The sequence below is a fragment of the Paramisgurnus dabryanus genome, chromosome 16 (assembly GCF_030506205.2).
Source record: "Paramisgurnus dabryanus chromosome 16, PD_genome_1.1, whole genome shotgun sequence".
Classification (NCBI taxonomy): domain Eukaryota; kingdom Metazoa; phylum Chordata; class Actinopteri; order Cypriniformes; family Cobitidae; genus Paramisgurnus; species Paramisgurnus dabryanus.
Genome location: NC_133352.1, coordinates 28,640,039 through 28,667,059, shown reverse-complemented (window position 1 = coordinate 28,667,059; position 27,021 = coordinate 28,640,039). Strand labels below are relative to the sequence as shown.

Genomic DNA, 27,021 nt, shown 5'->3' with positions numbered 1-27,021 from the left:
CCCTAAAGCTCTAACCCTAGAATCGCCTCTGCAGTTTACATTTCCAAACATTTTTTTTTGGCTCTTTTGTTCAAAAATATATTAGTTAAATGTATTATATTTTAACAATCTGAATAATTTCTGTCCCATTTCTAATCTTCCATTTCTTTACAAAATTTTAGAGCGAATTGTTGCTAATCACTCAAATTCCCATCTTACTATTAACCATCTTTTTGAGCCCCTTCAATCAGGATTTGAGTCTTATCTCTCAGATCGAAAACAGTTCATTACAATTGGTGGTTACAGGTCTGATATTGGTGCTGTGAAAACTGCCGTTCCTCAATTTTGGAACCTTTACTTTTTAGCATTTACATTTAACCATTAGGTTAACTTTTAGGATCACTTGGTTTCAACTTTCACTTTTATGCAGATGATACCCAGGTTTATGTACATTCAAAACCTGATGTTAACGTGGCTGTGTCTTCTATCTCTCTCAGTGTTCTAGTTCTAATTCTCATGCTTATACAAAGCTTTGAATGAATTGGCTCCACACTATCTAACTGAGCTTTAAACCACCTACACACCTGTACGTGCTCACCGCTGTTTGGAAACTGGCTTTTTAATCGTCCCACATACCCGTTTAAAATCTATGGGTGATAGGGCATTTTCTTCAGTTGCTCCAAGACTCTGAAATTCCTTGTCTGCTTGGATTAGGCAGCAGAATCCCTTAGTGTTTTTAAATCTCCCTTAAAGCCTATTTCTATAGCTTTTACTTTAAATTGAATTCTTTTTAACTTTATTTTTTTACCTATAATGATAGTATGTTTTTTATTGGTGTGTTTTTATATCTTATTTATTTTAATGTATTGTTTGTATAATTGTATAATTGTCTCCTTTTTCTTCTGTGAAGCGCTTTGAGATGCTACTTTTAAAGGTGCTATAGAAAATTAAGTTTATTATTATTATTATTATCATCATTATTATTATTATTATAAGATTGTTAACCTATCGTTCTTATACAATTACACTGAAAGTGACAAAAATGCAAATGTTATTACTTACCCCATAGGTGGGGTCCAGGCTTAACATTTTTTTTGCTCACCAATACACACACTCAAATCTAACAACAGAAACATGTACATCCCTCTATTTCTATCTAATATGGCATAACTGGGCATTCAGGGCATGGATTTAAAAGCATCACAGAAATGGCATTTCTCGACTGTTAAAACTTGTTAAAGTACAATATGAAAAACACTTAAAGGGGACATATCATGAAAAGTGCTATAATTGGGTCCCCGGTGCTTCTATCAACAAAAAGAACAACCCAGTAACTTATTTTTAACTTATTGTCATACTGGCCTTCAAATATGTGATGAAAAGAAGTAGCTCATCAAAAAAGAGACTTTTTTCTGACACTCAGATTGCGAACTTGTGTCTCTGGCCTATAATCACAGCCAGGCTTACGAGAGCGATAATGCATTTATACAACAGTTCGATGGCACAAGTGTGATTCCCACAATGGCTCAGATCCATTTCTCCTCCTTTACATTCCACATTGTCCAGCAGAATGGGGCCAGAACCCTGACTGGAACTGGAGCTCCCCATTGCCAAGACTAAACTGCAGGGACATGCACAGGGGGGTTGTTCAAGTTGCCCAGGCAACTGCCCATATGCCCTTCTCAACTCAAGTTGCCCTTCTGAGGTGGAAAAAAAATAATTGTACTTTTACTTTGTTACACTGTGCGACGTTCCTTCGTTACTGTATTTTTATATAAGAAATGTGTATTTTATTTTTAAATTGCCGTCTCTTTGTTTCTGGGGCATTCACGTATTAATGACTCGTTTAAGTCGATTCCTTACAAAGTATTGAAAATAAATGAGTCTTTTGAGTCGATTCTTTACAAAGCAAATGAGTCAAACGTTTTGAATTGGGTCACCAATCAGTTTGAATGAATTGTTCAGATTGCTGCAAAAACTGAATCGTTTCATGTTGTTTTACTCATAGCCTATGTAGAAACACGCAGAACATAAACAGTGTTGGATGACGTGAATATAATTTACTAATCTTTTAACTAAAAACAAAACTTCACATATGTACCCGCCATTATATACGCGCAAACTGTTTCTTCGTCAGACACAGTTAAACATGTGCAACCTCCAGAAACACGTACACAGTAAAAAAAAATCCGTAGAAATTACAATGGTATTGCAGCTGGGTTGCCGGTAAATTACCGTAGATTTAAATTTATGTTATTTACTGGCAAGAGTTTGTTCAAAGTTAAATAAATTTTCAATATTAACAAGTCTTTATCTTTACAGAAAAAAAACTATACAATAACAGCCTCATGCAAAGCATTCTGGGAACCAGAAATCATCATCAAACTTTTTGTGTTTTTTGCTTCAGATTTTGTTTCCCAGAATATTTTGCTTGATGCTGTTTTTTAGTTTTACTCTGTAAAGACAAAGACTTGTAAATGTTTAATGTTCATTTAATTTTGAACAAAATGTTGTCAGTAAATAACATAAATTTAAATCTACTGTAATTTACCGGCAACCCAGCTGCAAATTTCTACGGAATTTGTTTACAGTGTAGCACAGATTGAAGAAAACGTAGCACAGATTGTAGCACATAGCACAGATTGAAGAAAATCCATCGATGATTGACGTCTGATTTTCTGTATACTTAGGGTGGCCATTAAAATATATAAAGATATTTTAAGTAAAATGGTGCCACTTAACAGTGCAAACAACAATAAACGCAGGAATGAACTGTTACTGTCGAAAATTCCACCCCAGTTACCATAGCCCAACAGTCTATTTCAGTGTGAAAACAGTTAGCCACATTAAAAACTGAGCAGCATATCATTGCATTTTACAGGACCAATACAAAAAAGTCCAAGAAATATTATTATTGAGAACGAGACTGCAGAAACTACTCTCATTAGAATTGAGGGAAACTTCAGTATGACGCAAAAGGTCGCAAAATTGCTTTATTAATAGTAGTAATAGTTGTTCCTGCAATCAGACACAGTTGAAGAACCATCTACTGTACATTCTCTCTCTGAACCCCACAACACATTGACAAAAACTTACTGATAAACCACATCAATGTTAACAATAAACCTCCAGATTAGAGAATTAATTCATCTCAGTCACTCTTGTTGTAGTAAATCAATAAACATTCATAGATTAAAGCTCACCCGGACAATGGTTTATAGTGATGCTCTTCTCTCCATGACTGAAGTGGTTCTTTATGCTGCAGGTGAGGTTTTCAGAAGTTTCCCTATCCAGATAAATGGTGGTCATATATCCTTGTGCATGTGGTTGTCCATTCAGAGTCCAGATGAAGAAGAGTGAATCCCCCTCAGAGGAGCAGGATGCCCAAATGATCCCACTGATGCATTCGACTGACACATTCACTGAGCCAATAGGAGCTGGAGGCAGGGACACATCACAGTCACATCATAAATAAAGCACACACAGGGTTCAGAATGGCATACTTGTATACTCATACTGTTTCCAATTGAGTGGAACGTCTGCATTTGGCGGCCATCTTATCACGGGGAGCTCGCTTACTCGTAGCATTGAGTTTAATGGTGCAGGTACTGTTAAATTACCATAACTTGCTTAATTTTTTACCAATTTACAAACGGTTTGGTTTGTTATAATCGTCAAAGATGTACCTATGACACTGCATACTTCGGCCCAATCCCATTTCTCTGTCTTACCCCTTACCCCTAGTCCTAAGTTTTGCACGTTCATGAGAGCGAAAGGGCTATCTCACGTGAACGTGCAAAACTAAGGGGTAGGGGTAAGGGGAAGGGATAAGACAGAGAAATGGGATTGGGCCTTATACTAAAAAGAAAAAAAATATGAAACATGTTAAAGCATCCCCGTGGTAATGGCCGCCAGGTGATGATGTTAGAGACTCCGCCGTAACACATCTAGCATTTATCTATGTATATCCATATCTATGTGTAATACTAAATAAACAGGTGCAGTCTACATCCCGAACATGAGATCTTGTACTCAACCCTCCATTTCCTGTATGATCCAGGAGGTCAAAGTTTAGCTGATTAACATGATCCTGTTATGCTGTAACTACAGCATTTTGCTGTAAAGATTTCTAAAAAAAAAACATGTTTATTTTGACTGTTATGAAACAGAAATTTTCTCTATATACAGTCATTTGTTATTTTAACTTACTGCCAAATAAAATTAGCTTTTTAGTGAAATAGACCTGTAAAATAACTGCAACTGGATGATAACTGGACACCATTTTGCAAAAATTAACAATCTCAAGTAATGTAAAATCAACTAATGTGTAATAAAAATATTTCTGCAGAATACACACTGGTTTAGATACTAATTTATTTAATAGACAGTATATGCAGTGTAGACTGTGTAGAAAAGATCTCTAGAGAAAGTGTATTAGTTTTTATTCTGATAGAGAGTTACTTTACCTTCAACATTCACTTCAAGTTCTGTAAATGTGTCTTTGCCCTGTAGGTTAGTTAGCTGTAATGTGTATCTCCCTGAATCTGTTTTGGTCACACTGTTTATAATCACAGTGCCATTACTGAGCAAAAGGTAAGGTCTGCTACAGTAAAGACCAGGTTTAATGATATTTTCCTTTACTATTTTACAAATTATAATGTTTTCTTTCTTTAATTCCAGTTTAGATATATTAATATACTGAATCATCTGCAGAGATAGTTTGCCTTCCAGAGCTGCATAACAGGTTTCTTGCTGATTAAAACGACAGATCTGATCCACACCTGCAGAACAAAACACACAAAAAACATCTGACAACAGAAACATTTCTAGTTAACACTTTATATTATGACCTGCAATGTAACCGCGTAATTAAACCGAATTTACAGCGTACCTATTTGTAACAACAGAGTACCTCTACAGTACGTACTTGTAGGTATAAGGGAACAATATTTTAAGTTTGGGGTAATAAGGGGGTAAGAATATATGGAAAATTATAAATTATTTATTCTCTAAGTATTTCATAACTACAGGGTTCCTATTGTAATATTACGTGGTATGTATGACTTACGTCTATGGGTAATATGGTCTATAAATTTTTTTTGTTATAGGTTTTTTTTTCATATTTGCTACCTGATGAAAGTGTATTGTATACAGTCAATGTCTATGAGCCACGTCGGCAAATATAACAGCACATCACTTTTATTTCAGTATAGACTGTACTGTGTAATAGCAAAAGTGAAGCTGCTTTATTTTGATCATCTGTGTTTTAAGGAAAGTACAATAAAAATAATGGCAACTTGTACCTCCTTGATCTGTATATGTATACAGGAGTTACCAGGTAACTCTTATATTTGCGGGCTGTTAATTAAAGTGGTGCTTATTCCCCGCTTGTTCTGTGTATGTGTCACCGGGTGACTATATAGGGCGGAACCAAAAGCGGCGGAGATTGGTTCCGCCTGAAGATGGTTTCCGCCCGGACCGCATTTGTAAAACACCCTTTTACTTCCTGGTTTCTGGGGCAACACAATCAGGGCTTCAGGAGCAACAGGTGTGTGGAAATTTGTGATTGGAGGATGCAGGCAGAAAGGACACATAAATAGGCCCAGAGAAACACAGGAGAGGAGAAGTTGAGAAGAGAGAAGCGTGGGCGAGCTCCGCTCCGCCTAAGGCGGACCACAAACTCATACTTCCTGGAAAGCACCGAGGACGCCGTTGATCCGGGGATCGCTTTATAAGTGAACGGAAAGAGTGCGGGCCCGAGAGAAGCTAAAGGAAGGAGTTGTGGTTTTATGACATAGCGGAGCACCACGGAAAGAAGGAGAAGTTTGTCCACGCTGTGTTTTGTCTGTGCTGTCGTGTTACGTGAGTCCTTGGAGGAGCCGAAGGGGCACCGTTGATCCGGGGATCGCTTAAAGCGACAGGAAAGAGTGCGGCAGCCAAATGAGGCGAAAAGGAAGGAGCTGTGGACATTAAAGGAGCACCACACTGAAAAGTGCCTTGTCTCTGCTGTGCAGACCCGTGTGTGTTGGTCCACATCGATCCCTTGGAGAAGTTTGTCTGCGCTGTGTTTCGTCTGTGCTGCTGTGTTGTGTTGTGCTGTTGGGCTGTGACTACTACGGAAGAATTGGAGTTGGATAAACGGAGTGAAGGAGGATCGCTAAGCGAATTGCCAAGACGGCTAAGTTGAAGACGGTTGCGGTCTTCAATGCGGATAGCCGGAAGCCACATTAAGTGTGAGTAAACTGAATTCTGCCCATTGGGAACGACTAAGCAAAGTATTACCTGGTACTGTGTTGTGAGAAGCTCCGTAGCATTACGGCCCCACTGGAGAGAGAGAGAAAGCGTGGGCGAGCCGGGAATCCATTCTGGAAGTAGAAGATATACGTGAGTAACATTTCAGCCTATGTTGTGTATTGTGGATGTCATCATATTACCTGCTTTTGTGTCGTGAGTGTTCTGACGTGTTGCGGCCCCATTGAAGGGAGAAACGTGGGCAAGCCGGGAAGCGTCACTATAAGCAGAGATATACGTGAGTAGCAATCCAGTCTGTGATGTGTATTGTGGACATTGAAGTATTACCTAATCTTGTGTTCTGAGTGTTACGAAGTGTAGCGGCCCCATTGAAGAGAGAAACGTGGGCGAGCCGGGAAGCGTCACTATAAAAAGGTATCATCTGACCCTGTGCTGTGAGTTGTTACGTAGCATTTCGGCCCCACCGGAGAGAGAGAGGTGTGGGCGAGCCGTAGGACACCTGAATCGCCGCCGGGGGAAGTCTCGCTCTCCCCTTTTACTCATCTCATCCCCTTCACCAAGAAAAAACGTCCAACCCACCACACGGCGGGCCCGGGTCGAGCTTGGCTTTGTCCATAATTCACGAAGTGTGTGTGTAGTGCCGTGGGTGAGTCTTTGTCTTCATTTGTGTGTGTACACTTACAGCTTGCAGTGTCGTACCGTGTTTATATTGATAGAAGCCATTCGAGGCCAGAGGATTTACATAATGACATCCCTACCCAAACCTAACTCTAACCCCAACGCCAGGTGACAACTGTTTAAACTGTTTAATTTCGCGTACACTGTTTAATATGCGTAATCTAACCCTAAACCGACGCGAAAATGGTAAGAAAATAGGAAAGAGAATGCAACGGACGTAATAGTATTGAAGTCCCCAGTTTGTCAAAAAATGACGCGAAAGGTATACCCTCCGCGTAACATATTGACGCATGGTCAAGTGCGTCAAATATTGACGCCACGGGCATGAGGATGGGTTGGTGTAACATTTACCTTTGCTTACAGCACATACCTAGAAGAGGAAGGAAAGTCCAGTCCTGTGTAACACTTACCTTTGCTTACAGCACGTACCTAAGAAAAGGAAGGAAAAGTCCAGTCTTGTGTACCACTTACCTTTGCTTACAGCATATACCTGGAAGAGGAAGAAAAGTCCAGTCCTGTGTAACACTTACCTTTGATTACAGCCCATACCTAGAAAAGTGAGGAAAAGTCCAGTCGTGTGTACCACTTACCTTTGCTCGTAGCACGTACCTAGAAAAAGGAAGGAGAAGTCCAGTCCTGTGTGACACACACCTCTGCTCGCCACACGGGCCTGTGGAAGGAAGCAGAAAGACCGCACCAGAATACGCATCCAGCACAGTAATCACTCTTTCTGATTTGCCTCCAGGAGAAGGGGAGCGCGCCACGGGCTCAAGAGGAAAAATCCTAAATGCTTGATCCCCCTGCTCCCGTGAAGCCCCGCCTGGAGGGGAAATTGCCCTTCCCCTTTCCCCTATCATCATTTTAAGTAAATTAATAAAGATTATTTTTAATTATAACTTCTCTCTCATGTGTCTGGTCATTGTGGTGGCTTTGGGACCTCCTCGAGGTGGGAGCTAGGAAGGGGTTCGCCCCGACCTGTGACAAAAGTATCACCTGACCTTGTGTTCTGAGTGTTACGAAGAATTGCTGCCCCATTGAAGAGAGAAGCGTGGGCGAGCCGGGGAGTTGTCCTGGAAGTAGAGACACACGTGAGTAATCTTACAGCCTGTGGTGTATGTCGTGAATGTAAAAGGTATCATTCGGCCCCATCGGAGAGAGAAGTGTGGGCGAGCCGTAGGACATCTGAATCGCCGCCGGGGGAAGTCTCGCGTTCCTTTTTCATCTGACTCATCCCCTTCACCAAGACCGACCATCCAACCCACCACACGGCGGGCCCGGGTCGAGTTTGGCTCTGTCCATAATTCACGAAGTGTGTGTGTGTAGTGCCGTGGGTGAGTCTTTGTCTTCATTTGTGTGTACACTTTACAGCTTGCAGTGTCGTGCTGTGTTTATATTGATAGAAGCCATTCGAGGCCAGAGGAGTCGTGAGGAGAGTCAGCTGTTGAGAACGGTGGAGTGTGGACTGGAGAATCTTATAAAGTGGGACACCCTTGAGTGTGTAGCCACGAAACCTTTTCCTCGACGAGTGGAGGCCTACCCAGCCCCCCCTCGCTATGAAGACTTGAGGACTGATGATGTCCTTTTAAATATTTAATTCCCCCTATTTTAATATTTAATAAAGTTTCATTTTTAATATTATTCATCCCTTGTGTGTCTGGTCATTGGGGTGGTTTTGGGACCTCCTCGGGGTGGAACTAGGAGGAGCGTGACCCGCGACAGGGGCGGTCCGCTTCTCCAACCTGTGACATATGTACCAGGTAACTCTTACTTTTGCAGGCTGGAAATTAAAGTGGTGCTTATTACCCTGTTGTACTGTGTATGTACCAGGTAACTCTTACCTTTGCAGGCTGGAAATTAAAGTGGTGCATGTACTGTGTATTTACTAGGTAACTCTTATATTTGTGTTATGGATGGTGGTGGAGTGTAAGGAGGAACCCAAGTGCAGATGGCAGGTGCTAACAAAAGACTTTTATTATATGTACAAAAATCAAAAACAAAACCCACGAGGGGGCAAAACAACATAAACAGGATTATATAAGGAACACTAAACTGTACAAGACACAAGACTACACTATGACATTAAACAGGATAACATTAAACAATGAACTAGACTGGATACAATAACACTACAAGACTTCAAGACAGCATACTCATAGGATCACAGAAACAATGCACAAGCACATCAAGAGGGGAGCAGGTGATATAAATCAAACAATAATGAGGAGAGGATGACAAGGGAGCGGGGTAAAAGAGACAAGACACAGGGAACACGTGGTCTAGTAAACCAATACTAAGACCACGTGAACCCACACAAAACATGGGTCTGTCATGATTCTGCCACAAGACTAGATAAAAAGGACAAGATGGCAGAACCATGACAATTTGCGGGCTGTAAACTAAAGTGGTGCTTTGTTCACCTCTTGTTATAAATGTTATAGGGTAAATACCATAAGCATACAGAAAATTGTTATTTTTATTTTTAAATAACTTGTTTCAAAACTTCTTTACAACACTATATTTAAGCCAACACTTCATTTTTATTAACACAAAACTTTTATTTCAAATAAAAAGTCATGGCAATTTTTCGTTGTTTTTGCGGCTTGGCTTCCTCTGTTGGTGTTCTTGTCCACTCGGAGGTTGAGTTGATGTCGTCTCACAAATGCTGTTCTGCATTACATACGAAAAAACATAAATGAAAGCCTTCAGTAAATGTTTCTTCACTGTGCAGCTGGTTTTCTGAGCCAGTTATTAACTTTAGGCTAACTTATATGCTAGCTAACCTGCTGCTACTGTTAGCTGGCAACTTTCTTGAAAAAAACATTGTTTGAAATGCATTAGTCATGAAATAACAAAACCAGTCACCTTATCCAGCATGTGGATCCTGCTCACATCAATCGCAGCCGTACTCCACAGTGTAGAACGTTTTTAAAACCTCTTAAAGAAATTTCACCTCAGGATTGCGACGCGTTCCAGCAAACCTCCTGCTGGCGGGTGCGCGCTCTACACCTGCGCAGTACCCATCTAGTCGCATGTGCTTTACCGCGAGCTGGATACCCATCTGTTGTTGTTTCATTCTGGTTTGCCATTGCATAAATTATTTGGCTAAAATACTTGTGTTTACACATATTGCAAAGTTTTATTCTACCAATGATAACACCTATTAAAAAAACAAAACAAAAGATAGCATGCTGCTTTGTGGTCATTATTGTGTCATTTGAAATAAAAGAGTTTCAGAGTCAAGCATATCCAATTGCAAAGCACCACTTCAAATATGTCCGCAAATGTTAGAGTTATGGTAAATTGGGAATAAGTTGCTATTTTAGGGTACTTGCCTTAAAAAAAGATAGCCACATTAAATCAGCTGGACTTTTGTTATTAAAAGCAAGTAATATAGACTACTAAAATAAAAGTGATGTGCTGTTATATTTTTTTGCCGGTGTGGCTTGTAGACATCGACTGTATACAACATTCAGTAGTCAATATGAAAAATTCACAAGAAAATCATAAAAAATGAATACATAATTTCCCCATAGACTTGACTAAGTCATACATACCCCGTAATATTACAATAGGTACCCTGTAGTTATAAAATACTTAGAGAATAAATAATTTATAATTCTTCATATTCTTAACCCCTTATTACCCCAAACTTAAAATATTGTTCCCTTACACCTACAAGTACGTACTGTAGAGGTACTCTGTTGTTACAAATAGGTACGCTGTAAATTCGGTTTAATTACGCAGTACTTTGCGGGTCGTAATATAAAGTGTTACCCATTTCTACATGTTTTATTATAATAGACTCTAAGGGGCAGTTTCCCAGACAAGGATTAGACTAGTCCTAGACTTAAAAAAACAAACAAAAAACAACTTGCACTGACATATTTTAAAATACATCAGTACTCTTTGTTTTGCCTCAAAATGCACACAAATAATGTTTTTAGTAAGGCAGTAAGATAATCCCTGCCTGGGAAACCACCCTTTATGTTTTCTGCTGGTATAAATATTACTCTCATCATTATTTAAAACCAGCAAAGCAACATATTACAAATTAACTCACATAATTAAAACTCTTGAACATAAAAGATGTATATGACAGACATTATATTTGATGAGTGGAGCATCTGATCTCAGTTCTATTTTGTCAAATGGTGTTACTTATGGTACTACATAACGCCAATTGACAAAGGTGCTGTTAAGTGATGGGTGCTATTGCACTTAAAGGGGTTCCCCTATGATTACAAGACAAACCACTTTTAGTTAGCACCATCTTTTTTTTGTATAGCTGCCCAAATGTGATTAAACAGCATCATAACATTTAGTTTGAGATGATCATTTACTTACACGAGCCAGTCTGAAGCAGAACCAGCATCAGTCCAAAGATTATAAAAAATTTACTGAAGTTTCCAGAAGATAGTAAATCCATCAGAAGAGAGTAAAGACAGAGTCCTGAAGCAGACTGTGAAGTATGAAGATCTTTTATTCAGTCGTGTGTCTCACTCTGACAGATCACTTCTGCTTACTCCGGACTCACAGTTTTATAGTGAGAATCAGGAAATTATTGGTCAACAGTTTTCACCAACAGACTATAGGCAAGAAAACAGAAGTATAAAACATGTCATCACAAGAAATGTTTATAAAACACCATATAAAATCACTTGCACGTTCCTTTAATAATACATTTACAGTATAAAAGGGAGCAGAAAAGAGAGAAAAATAACAACACAATGTTCTTGATTCTGATTGGTCAGTCGTGACATATCCAGGGATGTATTCCAGAAAGCTGGGTTAATTTACCATCAGATTAACCCTGAACTCTGGATTGATTAACCCAAAACTGATTTACTCTGGTTATATCGGTTTCAAGAAGTGCAGAACGGAAATGTTACATTAGTGCCAATAGTAACATGTTCTATATGTTATAATATGTCCTATATGATTTAATATAACCAAACATCTCAATTTCCTTTTGGCTCAAAAATGATAGCTAAGGAAAGAAGCTGCAAGAGGTCGATTTTAAAAGAAAAAATGTGATTTAGAGAAAGAACTAGATCAAATGTAGAGAGGATGCTAAGGATCAGAAGTGCATGTTTAAGAAATTAAAATTGATACTATTAAATATATATTTATAATTTCATTTCATTATGTACCTGATTTAACTTATAATGTCTGTGTTTTAATAGGTGTCAGTTAAGCAATTCTTTGCTACACCTGTGTTATTGTGTGGGTCCCATCCACTAGGTGCCTCTATGCTCAAAAGTGGTCTATTTTCTCTGATTGGTGCATAGTTAAAAGCTTAGACCCTGTGACACAGAACACATCCTCTCCTTTCTACAGGAGTTGTTGGATGACGGTTGCGCGTCCTCTACACATAAAGTCTATGTAGCGCGATTGCAGCGAAACACGCTCCGATAGCCGGTCTGACCTCATCATTAAATTCCTTAAACGACTGCACACGGTCCCGCCCTGGGATCTATTCGTGGTCCTGAAAGCTTTACGGGGTCCACCCTTTGAAGCGCTTGAACAGGCGGACTTACAAGCCCTCTCGTTTAAAACCGCTCTCCTTCTGGCTTTAGCATCAGTTAAATGAGTAGGCAATTTACACGCTTTCTCCGTCAACCCATCTTGTCTTGAATTCGGTCCTAACGATAGCAAAGCAATCCTTAGACCAAGAGCAGGTTTACATTCCTAAAGTTTTATCTACGCGATTCAGGGTTCTGGTGGTCTCTCTACTTGCTCTCCCACCGGCGGACGGCGAACAGCCTCCTAACTCTCTCTGCCCTGTCAGAGCGCTAAGAATTTACACAAACCGCTCTGTCGCTTTTCGTAAGTCCAACCAGCTGTTTGTGAGCTTTGCAGATCACTTTATGGGTATACCGTTACTAAACAGCGGTTATCTAAATGGATTGTTGAGTCTATCTCTCTGGCATATGCCTCCCTGAACGAGCAATGTCCACTCGGTGTCAGAGCGTGCTATTTTTGGATTATGGCTGCATCTTGGGCTTGGTCTACAGCAGTGGTTCTTAACGTTATTCCTGGAGGCCCACTGCTCTGCACATTTTGTATGTCTCCCTTATTTAACACACCTGATTCAAATCATCAGCTCATTAGAAGGGATCTCCATGAACTGAACTACGTCTGTCAAATAAAAGAGACATACAAAACATGCAGGGCAGTGGGCCTCCAGGAATAACGTTAAGAACCACTGGTCTACAGGGATTTCCATCTTTGATATTGGTCATCGCCGTCTACGTTTGTCAGATTTTACAGCTTAGATTTCCCTGCCCTACAACCGCAGGTTCTGTCTGCTTAAACTCACACACATGCATCACCTTGCACTCGTTGATTTCACCTGTACAGTATACCCGCTGTTGTATTTATGTATGCATCACGGTGCATTCGGTTAGCTTACCATCATACTCATACTCTTGTATTACACTGCACGGCGCTAAGTTATATCGCATCCTGGTGCGTTAAAGGATCCACCGTGTCATTATGTTTATATAGTGCTTTTACTCAGGGCACTTTAAAACATTGTATATGTACGGCGTGATGGGATTATGTTTCCCCATAGCATCAACAAACTGACACAATGCGAAGTGAACTGTATTGAAAGGGAACGTTTAGGTTACTCACGTTACCATGGTTCCCTAAAAAAAAATGGGAACAAACATTGTGTTGCTGGCCGTGCTATACATTTGTCGAAGCGAACTTTATTCGGCTTGCGCTTCAGTCGAATGAGGTAAGTGAAATGGCATTCTAACCCACATTATATAGAGCGTAAGCCTCGCCCTATCACGGGTTCGAACACCATTGGTCTGTAATTTTTACAGACGTTAACCAATAGCCTTTAATTACGGAGTAAACTGACGCAACACTTGTTCCAGTTATTTCAGGGAACCATGGTTATGTGAGTAACCTAAACGTGTTCTACTCGTATAAATATTACTCTTATCATAATTTAAAACCAACAAAGCAACATCTTACAAATTAACTGATAATGAAACTCTTGAACATAAAGAAATGTATAAGACAAACATTATATTTGACCAGTGGAACATCTGATCCCAGAGTCTCAGTCCTACTAAGTGTTAAATGCAGCAACATCTAATCCCAGCATTAATACAGCGTTTCACTTCAGTAATGCCATAGAGGAACAATTGACCTATGGCTAAGCCATGCCCCCTCCACTCACTCGGACAAACAATCAACATTCGGTGACAGGTGCTATAGGAGACATTTCACAGGAGGAAATTGATGATTTTTAAAGACAGAAATATCATCTTGAAGTCACCGAAAGGGCCTTAACTATGGATTGGCGGGTTATATTAATAATTTTATTCTTGAGAAGGTTGATGAAAAGCTTCAGCTCCAGGCAAAAATGTACAGGTCACAGTGTAACGCGATAAACCACATCTCGTTGCCATCATGATCAAATTAAATATGTGATGATGTCAATGCCTGTTTGGAGACTTCCTGTGAGTTGTTGAAAACATGAGAAAGTCATATGTCTCACTAACAATCCATTGCATCCACTTTAATCCTTCATAGAGGCAATGTCATAAATTCATTTATGTGACATTAGACATATCACCTGTTAAGGATTTTGCTAAAAAGATTATGTTTGATAAGTTATAAAAAAGCTAACAGTGATGATAATAGCCATGTTACTACAGCAAGAACTGCTGTGATTGTTTTTTTTACAGACATTTATAATTGTATGATTAACTGAGACATATGTATGTATTGTTTTGTTACAGTTTTCACCACAACATGCTAATGAAAAAGAGTTACAGTAAATGATCAACCTTACTACAACACTGTCTTCATTGGCTAAGTTTCAACACACGGCACGAGAACACTACTGGTTCCTAAAAGAACCATTCAGTCAAAGTTTTTTTAAGAACCCTTTCTTTAGTACCATTTATAAGAACCTTTTTGAAACAGAAAGGTTAAGTGGATGTTAAAGATTATCATCCAAATTTAGAAATGAGTGTATAGCAACTTTAAAGTGCTAAAGAGCATCTTTGTCAAATTTTGCTATATAGATTCTTAAGTGGTACTATAGTGGCAGGTGTAAGTAGTTACAACTTATGGTTCAAAATAGCAACATTTTAAAAAGGTGCTGTTTAGCACATTTAAAGACAGGTGCTAAAGCACCTAAAGTTGTTCCCTGTGATTAAAAGGCAATAAACCACTTTTAGTACATTCAGACATGTGACTAAACAGCATCATAACATTTAGTTTGAGATGATCATTCGCTTACATGAGCCAATCTGAAGCAAAACCAGCATCAGTCCAAAGATGATCAACATTTCACAGAATTTTTCAGAAGTTAGTAAGTCCATTAACAGTGTAAAGGCAGACTGTAAAGTATAAAGATCGTTTACTTTGACGTGTGTTTCACTCTGACAGACTATCTGTTAAAACTGAACCCCCAGCCTTTATAAGGAATCAGGAAATTTTGTCTGCTATTATTAGTTTTGTGGTTCAACAGTTTTCACCCACAGACTTCGCAAGAAAAGTATATAACATTTCATCCCAAGAACTGTTTATAAAACGCCATATAAAATCACAAAAAGCGAGCAGAAAAAAGAGAAAAATCACATCACAAAGTCTTGATTTCAATTAGTCAGTTGTGACATACGAAAGAAACTGCTACTGCTGATAACACAACACAGATCTATCATCCAGATACTGTGAGTGAGTGATCTTCACTAATACTCTTCGTCTCTTTACTCAGTTTTTATTTTGAATAAATGAGCTTATAAAATATCTAAGGAATAATTGATGACGGGCCATTGAATTATGAGAAAATAATGCACACCCAGGGTGGTAACACCACAAGTTTTCAAATAATTCAAAGGACCGGAGTCAATTATTCCACTTATACCATGGTTACCACAAACACAGTTAGGTGTGCACTGCAGTTATCGAAAAATAATGCATACCTAAGGAAAATTTTACCGTTAATTAAGTCGAATTCTGTACATTCAGCCAATTGTTATTACAAAATAAAGCCCTGAACCTCTTGCCATGTTGCAGAGGTGGAAATTAACGAATTACATTTACTCACGTTACTGTAATTGAGTAGTTTTTTTGTGTACTTTTACTTTTTTGAGTAGTTTTTAAAATCTGTACTTTTACTTTTACTTAAGTATGTTTTGTTTAAAGTATTGTACTTCGCTACATTTTAAATCATATCCGTTACTGAGTAAAAAATATTTAAAAAGCAAGGTGATAAAGACGCGCAACGGATGATTGATGGGCGGGCGAACGCACAAAAAGAACCATGGAGATGGACGAGACAGGCGCGTGCTAATGCAGACCCGCCTCAGTTCAAATCTTATGAAAGAAACCCCTGGTCATATTTAAGCGACCACTTTCCACTGACGCGAAGCGAGTGTTTCATGACTATAAAAAGGTAGGATTCATGCTCTTGACTACGAAATGGCCGTTTTTACCGCTCGTTTGCACAACGCGTTTTTAATACCATGCGCATTATCTTCCGAGGTCTAGCTGCTTTGCGTCAAGTCAAACACAACTTCAGAACGTCCTCGAGAATGCGCAGGTCATTAGACATTGCAGAGACAGAGAAAGAGAGAGAGAGAGAGAGAGAGAGAGAGAGGGAGAGAGAGAAGAATAAAGGTCTGACATCAGGCACCCAGGTCAGGGAAGCTAAAAGACAATAAACGTGTCAAAAGTATATAGCCATGGCACTCATCTCATTATATTCTCATTTAAACTAGATATATAGTTCAATAAAATAATGTATGAACCAGCAATACATCAACTACAACCTTACTATAGTGATTGTATTTACTTGCTGCTGACCACCTTCAAATGTGAATAACTCACATGTAAAAATCATTAAACAATTTCATAAAAGTTTCTTAGTTTAAAAAAGCTTTTTATTTTATTAACTTTTTGTTATTGCACTTTAATTGTAAAGATGTTCCTACAATTAAAAACAACTAGTTTGAGATTTATATTCCCTTGTCATTTTTGAACTATAGCCACTAGAATCCTCCACCTCTCCCCGCTGTAAAAAAAAGTAACTTTTACTCTGAGTAAATTTAAAATGACTTACTTTTTACTTTTACTTGAGTAGATTTTTAGACCAGTAACTTTACTTTTACTTAAGTAAAATATTATTAGAGTAACTTTACTTTTACTTGAGTACAATATTTTATTACTCTTTCCACCTCTGCCATGTTGCAACAACTGTCTAGATGTACTGTACAGTGTTATATAGACAGGCCATCATCTGACTGTTTGTCCCAAAAATCCTCCGTTGTAAAGATTTCATTAGTTATTAAAAATATGTGAAGACTTTTTTTGTGTTTGTGATTGAAACAAACTGGAAAATGAGTGGGACCTTAATACTGCAGCACCACCTCACAATCACTACTGCACACATACTGGCTTTATTCTTTTACAGTGAATGTCTATGCATGCTTTTAAATATGTAAGAATTTTTTGTGCATTTGGTATAATGTAATGTATTCGTGTGGTTTATGGTTAGAAAGCACATTATTTTCCACAAACCCTACATTTTTGTAGGTCCAGATATACTGCCTTCCTCAAAAGCTCTTATTTTGTACAAAGCTCAACGATCGGAAAAGCGCTGTGTCCCTGATTGGCCAGCTAAACTGCATGTTGTGATTGGCCTGAATACCTCTGACGTCAACTGGAAATGTGATGCTCCTTACCATGTTTGAAAGATTCGCTTACAATGCAATGCTAATAGAAGTTCATTTACAGGCTCTGAGTGTCACGGTAGGAAATCCACTGTTTCCTCCGTGTCATGTTTTGTGTTTGTGTTTGTACTCACGTAGTCTCCATGTGCTCGTTTAGTTGATTGTTGTCACCTGTGGGTTGATTGTCTCGCTCCAGCTGATCCTCATCATTACTCTGCGTTGCTGCAGTCACAGGTTGGATCATTGTCTCCCGTGTTCGTGTTTGGATTAGTGTTTCGTGTTGTCGTTCTCCGTGTGTATGTTCCGGTCTGTTCCTGGTTTCACCCACTGACCGTCTTCACATTCACCACCGACTTCATCATCCAACACTTCTCACGCCACCGTAGACCATCGATCACCATTGCCAACATCCTGGACTCAGTTATTATTTCAGTGTTTCTGTGTATTTACCATCATCTTTAATAAACCATTTCTGATTGCCTGCACTTGCTTCCTCCTCTCTACGAGTCGTTACAGTAGGATCTGACCATCATGGAAGCAGCAGGCGATCGCTCCCCATCTCATCTGGAGGACTTCCTGCAGAGAGCCATTGGTCGTATGGATCGCCAAGACAAAGCGATAGATGAGATGGGTCGAGCTTTCCAAGCAATGGTGACGAAGGTGTCTGAGCTCGCCCTCCAGGCACAACAACAACAACCACCGCCACCCGCTGCGCCTCCCACGCCACCCGCACCGCCGATCGTCCCCGGGGGGATTTCCCAGTCCGAACCACGCCTCCCTATCCCTGAGAAGTATGCGGGTGAGCCAAAATTTTGTCGATCATTTTTGTCTCATTGTTCCCTGCATTTCGCTCTGCAGCCCCGCACGTTCACCACAGAAGAAATGAAAGTGACTTTCGTATTATCACTGCTTACGGGGAAGGCTGCCCTCTGGGGGACGGCGGTGTGGGAGAACCATGACAGCTGCTGTGCTTCGTTCCACGCCCTTTCGGAGGAGATGAGACGGGTCTTCGACCGCTCCGTCGCCGGGAGGGAGGCGGCTAGAATGCTCACGGACCTATGTCAGGAGGACAGGTCCGTATCTGATTACTCAATCGAGTTCCGCACCCTGGCGGCGGAGTGTAAGTGGAACGAAGAGGCGCAGTGGGATCACTTCCTGCATGGGTTGGCTGACCGCATTCAACAGGAGATCCGCGCCGTTGAGCTCCCCACTTCTCTCAATGGGCTTATTGATCTCGCCATCAGAGTAGACAACCGACTCGACCAAGCCACCAGACGGAGAGGAAGAGCTGTTCTCGCGACCAGACCGGAGGCTCAGCGTCAGCGCGCAGAGATTGCGGTCAGCCCACCTGGAGATCTGGAACCCATGCAGGTGGGGCGAGCTCGGCTCTCCCGGGAGGAGAGGATCAGGCGGAGGTCCCTGGGACTATGTTTATACTGTGGCAGCCAAGAACATCACATCCAGCGCTGTCCAGTAAAAGACCAAGCCCGATAGTAAAACTGAGGCTACTATCGGGTGGGATCTCTGCCAAGAAGACCTCATCTACATCGACACTCCTTCCGGTGAGACTACGGTGGTCCACCCACGCACTTGATCTTCACGCTTTGGTGGATTCGGGGGCCGAGGGGTGTTTCATGGACTTCAAGTTTGCTCGTAAGCTCAACATTCCTCTCACCTCTCTCAATCACCCCATTGCACCTTTCGCACTCAACGGACACAGACTGCCAGTCATCACACAGACCACCATACCCGTTTCCCTTGTCACATCCGGTAACCATACAGAGGAGATTTCATTTTTCATCACGGACTCACCTCAGACTTCCATTGTCCTCGGTCACACTTGGCTCCATAAGCACAACCCCAGGATCGATTGGCGTCTCGGATCTGTGGTTAGCTGGAGCGAGGAGTGTCATTTGTCTTGTCTCCTGTCTGCTGTCATTAATGTTTCTGAGTCTGTGTTTCAGGGGGAAGCAGTGGATTTGGCTAACGTGCCCGCAGAGTACCACGACCTGAAGGAGGTGTTCAGTAAGTCTCGGGCTGATTCTCTTCCTCCTCATCGTCCCTATGACTGTGCGATAGAGTTATTGCCAGGTACCTCTCCGCCTAAAGGCAAGTTATATTCCTTGTCTATTCCAGAGACAGCGGCCATGGAGAAATATATATCCAGTTCTCTAGCAACGGGGTTCATCCGCCCTTCCTCTTCTCCAGCGGGGGCGGGGTTCTTTTTTGTGGGAAAGAAGGACGGATCTCTGCGACCTTGTATTGACTACCGAGGACTGAACAACATAACGGTAAAGAATACTTATCCTTTGCCGCTCATGTCTTCAGCCTTCGAGAGGTTGCAGGGAGCGTCCGTTTTCACTAAATTGGACTTACGTAACGCTTATCATTTGGTCCGCATCAGGGAGGGGGACGAATGGAAGACTGCTTTTAACACCCCTCGTGGCCATTTTGAGTACTGCGTGATGCCTTTCGGGCTCACGAACTCGCCAGCGGTCTTCCAAGCACTCGTTAATGACGTGTTGCGAGACATGGTCGATCTATTCATATATGTTTACCTGGATGACATATTGATTTTTTCTTCGTCTCTCCAGGAACACGTGCAACACGTACGACGAGTGCTTCTGCGGTTGCTAGAGAATGGATTGTTTGTCAAGGCGGAGAAATGCGTTTTTCATGCACACTTTGTTTCTTTTTTAGGACACATCATTTCGACTGAGGGTGTTCGCATGGATCCTGAGAAGGTTAAGGCTGTGGTAGATTGGCCATCCCCAGAGTCTCGCAAGGCCCTGCAGAGATTTCTGGGGTTCGCCAATTTTTACAGGCGTTTCATTCGCAATTTCAGCCAACTAGCCGCGCCTCTGACCGCTTTGACCTCCCCTAGTTTGATGTTCAGGTGGTCAGACGCAGCCGAGGCTGCGTTTGCCAAACTGAAAAGCTGCTTTGTTTCAGCTCCGATTCTCGTCACCCCTGATCGTTCACGTCAATTCATAGTGGAGGTCGACGCGTCAGAGGTGGGGGTAGGAGCAGTGTTGTCCCAGCGCACATCCTCAGACGGAAAGGTGCATCCGTGCGCGTATTATTCTCATCGTTTATCTCCTGCGGAAGTTAATTATGACATTGGCAATCGAGAGTTGTTGGCAGTCAAACTTGCACTGGAAGAATGGCGTCACTGGCTTGAAGGGTCGGGTGTACCCTTCATTGTATGGACGGACCATAAGAATCTCGAATACATTAGAACCGCCAAAAGACTTAACTCCAGGCAGGCTCGGTGGGCATTGTTTTTCGGTCGTTTCGATTTTGCACTTTCTTACCGGCCGGGTTCCAAAAACATTAAACCCGATGCTTTATCCCATCTTTTTGAGCGTTCCGATCGTACTGCTACTCCCGAGCCCATTTTACCGGAGACCATCATTATCTCCGCGCTCAGATGGGAGGTCGAATCGAAGGTTTTGACTGCCTTAGAAGGGGTAACGCCCCCGGCTCGTTGCCCACCGAACCGATTGTTTGTGCCGGAAGGGTTACGGTCAGACGTCCTCCAGTGGGGTCATTGTTCCAGTGTTGCTTGTCACCCAGGGGTTAATAGAACTAGGTTTCTAGTCAAGCAACGATTTTGGTGGCCTGGTATGGCTCGTGACGTCCACGACTTCGTCTTGGCTTGCTCGGTTTGTGCCACTGGTAAGACTTCCAATCGACCTCCAGATGGGTTACTCTTACCGCTGTCTGTCCCTTCGAGACCCTGGTCCCACATTTCGCTAGATTTCATTACCGCCCTCCCACCCTCTAGGGGTAATACGGTGATTTTAACCGTAGTGGACCGGTTCTCGAAGGCGACTCATTTCATTCCCTTGCCCAAATTACCATCAGCCAAGGAAACAGCGGTAGCTGTCATTGACCACGTCTTCCGCATACATGGCCTCCCGACAGACGTGGTCTCTGACAGGGGTCCCCAATTTGTGTCCAAATTTTGGCGTGAGTTCTGTAAATTGTTAGGAGCGACTGTTAGTCTTTCATCCGGGTTCCATCCCCAGAGCAATGGTCAAACCGAACGAGCCAATCAGGATGTCGAGAGGGCGTTGCGATGTCTGGCTTCCAATAATCCTTCGTCCTGGTGTCAGCAACTCTCAATTGTGGAGTACGCACACAATTCTCTGCCAGTGTCATCTACGGGCATGTCTCCATTTAAGTGTAGTTTAGGTTACCAACCACCTAATTTTGTCAGTACGGAATCTGAGGTGTCGGTCCCCTCCGCACACGCACTAGTCCAGAGGTGTCACCGCACCTGGACCAGAGCTCGCAGAGCTCTGCTCCAGGCTAGGTCGCGCACCAAGGCTAAGGCCGATCGCCACCGGTCGAAGCCTCCCCGTTACGTCGTCGGTCAAAGAGTGTGGCTTTCTACCCAGAATATTCCGATGCGTTCCGTTTCGAATAAGCTTGCTCCCAAATTTATTGGCCCGTTTTCTGTTACCAAGATTATTAACCCGGTAACAGTGCGTCTTAGCCTTCCACCGGCGTACAGGAGGATTCATCCCGTGTTCCATGTGTCCAAAATTAAACCGGTGATTTTTTCCCGTCTTAACTCGCCTGCCCCGGTTCCCCCCCCGCCTCGTATCGTTAATGGGGAAACCACATATTCGGTTAACCGTATTCTGGACTCTAGACGGAGGGGACGCGGATTTCAGTACTTGGTGGATTGGGAAGGTTACGGTCCGGAGGAGAGAAGGTGGGTTCCTGCTCGGGACATACTGGATCACCGCCTTATTGATGATTACAATCTACAGGTAAAGCAGGCTGGGAACGTCAGGTGACGTCCTAGAGGAGGGGGTACTGTCACGGTAGGAAATCCACTGTTTCCTCCGTGTCATGTTTTGTGTTTGTGTTTGTACTCACGTAGTCTCCATGTGCTCGTTTAGTTGATTGTTGTCACCTGTGGGTTGATTGTCTCGCTCCAGCTGATCCTCATCATTACTCTGCTACAAATACTCACCCGTTTCTCTACCTGTTGTCAGATCCTCATTTCATGTTGCTGCAGTCACAGGTTGGATCATTGTCTCCCGTGTTCGTGTTTGGATTAGTGTTTCGTGTTGTCGTTCTCCGTGTGTATGTTCCGGTCTGTTCCTGGTTTCACCCACTGACCGTCTTCACATTCACCACCGACTTCATCATCCAACACTTCTCACGCCACCGTAGACCATCGATCACCATTGCCAACATCCTGGACTCAGTTATTATTTCAGTGTTTCTGTGTATTTACCATCATCTTTAATAAACCATTTCTGATTGCCTGCACTTGCTTCCTCCTCTCTACGAGTCGTTACACTGAGTCAAAGTGGGAGGAATTATGATATGTCACATACATTATTATGATAATAAAAACATAAAAGTCATTACTTTAAAACGTCTTATGCTAAAATAACTTTAAAAGCACAGAACAACAGTAAACACATTGTGAGACGACAATTCAGGTCTAACTTTGCTATGATCCACTCAGGTCGACTTGGTAAACAAATGCCCCTGTTAAGTCTGGCCTCCGGCTTTATAGGGCCAGACTCCTCCCCTAAATTGGGAGTTCCACCGACAGGTAGTATTTCTGAACTTCTTCTCATAAGTTCCCAATAAACACTTACAAACTTTACACAAACTCAAACAATAGTTTGACAATAATTGAACACAAAGATTAACTTTGTGGCTTGACCCCTAAGCAGTGCCGGTCTTTCCTATACGCAAAGTACGCAATTTGCATAGGGCCCCGCACCACTAGAGGGCCCCCTTGATCTCAGAATTATTTAAAACCATTATATCAAAGAAAAATTATTATTATGTTTAATGAAAACAAGACGCTATAATTTAAATAATTTGCAAACTTCCGAATTTGTGCGGGTTTTTAAAAATACTTAATGATTTCTTAAATCACTGATATGTACTCGGACAACATGCAGGCAGTTTCTCAATCCGAAGGCTGCAGCCTTCAGAGGTCACATTTGTAGGCTGCATATGCGTCATAAAAACGTATTTTAGAATATTAACAATTATAATGTTGACTATTATTCTTAGTTAATGGTTAATTGTTATATTATGCGTATGACTTGCAAATGAAATGGTTATTTAACTTAAATAAATCAGGCTTGATGACGTATGCAGCGCGCATATGCGACATGATCCGGAGGTTGCAGCCTTCAAATTTAGAAACGGCCGCGTGCATGACGCAGAAGAGTGATTTGGTAACGATGCGCATATTATATGCCCACCATTGATTTAAAACAAAGACAAAGCTATCCGTCTGGAGCAGAATAAAGGGAAAAAAACGTGAAGCAAGGGAACAAGATAAAGGATTTGCGCGAGCAGATTAAGTCAATGTAAAGACACGCGTCCTAGCATGGGGCGATTCAAATGACGCGAATTGGGTGACGCAATTGCCGCGAAAACACGCGCTTTTTCCTTTGAACTTCAAGAACGCGCTCTCGTGCAGGATAATTTGACGAGAGAGAGAGAGAGAGAGAGAGAGAGAGAGAGAGAGAGAGAGAGAGAGAGAGAGAGAGAGAGAGAGAGAGGTAAGAATGGTGCCCACGTCGAGAAAACTTAATAGAAGACTTGAAATTTGTAAAGGATTAAAGTATATGTCACATGTTAATTACAGTATGTTAACTGGATAACACTGGATATAACTCATTGTATAGATAATAAAATAATGTATTTTGATTACACAAATCAAACCTAACTATATGATTGTAGCTGCTGACCAGCATAGGGAATCTCTATGGCTAATTTCTAAGACATGTTGCTGATACAGTACTGTGTGTTGTACCTTATCTTGTTAATTGAGTCTTTTTGGGCATCTTATGCCTAGAATTATTCAAGGAGATTGATTCTTTTAACTTCCTTTAAAGTTTGATCAGTTGTGCATAATGACATGTGCAACAAATGGATATAGGGTGTCAAACTCATAGATTTGCAATATTTAAAATCAGACACTATTTTTAAAATATTTGGGGTCAACCTCTGTGACAGCTTTAAAGGGACACTTCACCCATTTGCATTAAGCTTTGTATAGTTAGAACTCCAGTCATGTTTTTGAATGGTCATGCATCATTTCCTCAGTTGCCGCTGAGACTGGAGAAATACAGATTTCAGTGTTGCACATCCTTCTTTCAATGATGTAAAAATCATCATTTTGCATCATTGAAAGAAGGAAGTGCAATGTCTTTGTTGAGGGAATGAGACTACAAACACCCCTTTTCTCTGTAAAATAGGCACCAAATTCTAAATGTATGTTACATTTCGACTACAAATATAACACTTTCAATAAAGATTAATGTTTCTACGGGTGAAATGCTCTTTTAAAGCTGAAACTTATCAAATCCTATCAGAGGTCCAGAATGTCATTGAAACACACCAGTTGCTTTGCTGTCATCAGTATTAAACATGTTACCCCTCGAAGTACCCCTCCCCACAGAGCCCCCCCCCCCACATAACAAATCCCAATTTAACCCCTGTGTATTAACAGTATGTATTTATATGTAATTTAATTTGATTCATTACATTCATTTAGATCAGGTTAATTTTTTAGTGCTTCTCACAACACATTTTAAATCAAAACAACTTATCAGCAAATACATGTTTCATGTTATAATCAGCAAGTTTATCAGTCAGGGTTTCAAAGTAATGTGCATATGGGAATATTATACAGCTATAAGATAATACACTATGTGGTTAGTTAACAACTAACTAACAGCAACATTGACTGGGTTTTACCCAGATAGCACAGGTACGTCTGTGAGATGTCTGGTAAAGATCTGGAGATCTGGAATACATCTGGTGTGTAAAAGCATCTTATAAAGGAAAAGAGCTGGTTTACATACATTCTAAATCAAAAACGTCTTGCAGACATCTTCAATATGTCTATATGACATCTTTTAGGAGACGTCTCACAGACGTATTGCAGATGAGAAAACAATTTAAATAAGACATCTTGCAGATGTAAACGCAGACATCAAATAGACGTCTCCGAGATGTATGTGTGCTATGCTATAAGGGTCTGAATGCACTGACAGAGGGCCCCTCACAAAGCTTTGCTTAGGGCCCCCCAGCATCTAGGACCGGCACTGCCCCTAAGACACCCCATTTACAAACATAATAGACTCTGCCCTGCTTTGGGTGTACTGCGTCAGTGTGGTGCACTCTGTGAAGTCATAAACGGGCGCCCCTCAATCGCTTGTGTTTGCTGCCGCAGAATCCCATTCCGGAAGGCTGCCGACACAAACAAATAAACCAAACAAACAAAGCAAAGTGTGTGCATGTGTAAGAAATAATAGGATTAACCGGGGGAAAGATGATAACTGTGTATCGCTTCATGTGCACCCACCACCAAAACGGAGATTGAGTGTAATTAAAGCAACACTATGTAGTTTTTCGACCTTAAAATAATGTCTCTAAAATTATTTCAGTTGTAATACAACTCCTAGAAGAATTCGACTCCTCCTGCAACGTGATTATACTCCTAGCGGCTACAACCACACTCTGTAAGTTGTGTGGTCGGGTCGGTTCACATTAGTCTTGTTTGCACTATCGGGCTTCAAGCGGGCGTGTCAGGCCTGTCCCGTTTGCATTGTCACTTCCGGGGCATGATCGTGCTTCGCTGGTGCTTCGTTGGGGCTTCAGGCCGGCTTTTCTGGCCTGCCGAATACCTTGGGCCAGAGCAGGCTTCTCGGGGCTAGGGGAGTGGTAAAGGTCAAAGTTTATCTGAGTCTCTGGCAAGATGTGCATTCATCTGTCTGCAGATTAAACTTTAAAACTTTAAAAATAATCGGGATCACCAGTAATTTACTGTTTAACGGAAGTTGCTTGCTATGTTTTTACTTCGGACTGAAGGAAATGATCTGCATCTTTAAAAACAAAGACACGTTACAACGCCGAACTTGTCATGCTAAAGATCCGGCTCACACCGGTACCGGTTCGGGAGAAGTTTATAAAGTTTCGGGCACAGAAGAAAGTGTTTAAAGTGCAACAGTGCTGAGAAATTAAAGATGTGTGTTGGATCATCATTTCATCGTCCATGTTAAAGAAGCGATCACTCGAGTCACGATGGTATCTACGTTACAGTCAGTGAGTTAACATGCTACATAACCTTTTTATACAAAACACTTAAAATACAATACAAATAACGATTGCATAAGTGTCTTACATGGGTGTTTATTTTGTTTTTTTGTATATTGTCAAATCTGTTGAATTTTTTAAGTCAGCCCTTAGAAAAAGTAACCATGGTTTTATTATATTAGTCTTAGCGATGCTTTCTGGTATTTTGGAAATTAATTTGACTCTTATATGAATGAAGCAAACTTGTCGGTATACTGTATGTGTATTTACAAACCCTTTATACAAAACATCACATGTGCTGCTTTCTTTTGTGTCCGTT

At 41.3% G+C, this 27,021-nt stretch overlaps 1 protein-coding gene across 2 annotated transcripts in view; it reads right to left on the bottom strand.

The window, feature by feature from the left end:
- LOC135752256 (pregnancy-specific beta-1-glycoprotein 7-like) overlaps window positions 1-27,021 on the bottom strand; it is a 79,472-nt gene that overhangs the window by 8,147 nt on the left and 44,304 nt on the right. The window contains exons 1-3 of one of the 2 annotated variants that reach the window (XM_065270705.2): window positions 11,254-11,475; window positions 4,446-4,760; window positions 3,183-3,416 (exon numbers count right to left, since the gene is read on the bottom strand). In XM_065270705.2, the coding sequence (XP_065126777.2) occupies window positions 3,183-3,416; window positions 4,446-4,760; window positions 11,254-11,335 (631 nt within the window). In that variant the 5' untranslated portion in view covers window positions 11,336-11,475. Of the gene's footprint in view, window positions 1-3,182; window positions 3,417-4,445; window positions 4,761-11,253; window positions 11,476-27,021 lie in introns of those variants that run through there. The other variant, XM_073812176.1, reaches the window with a different exon arrangement.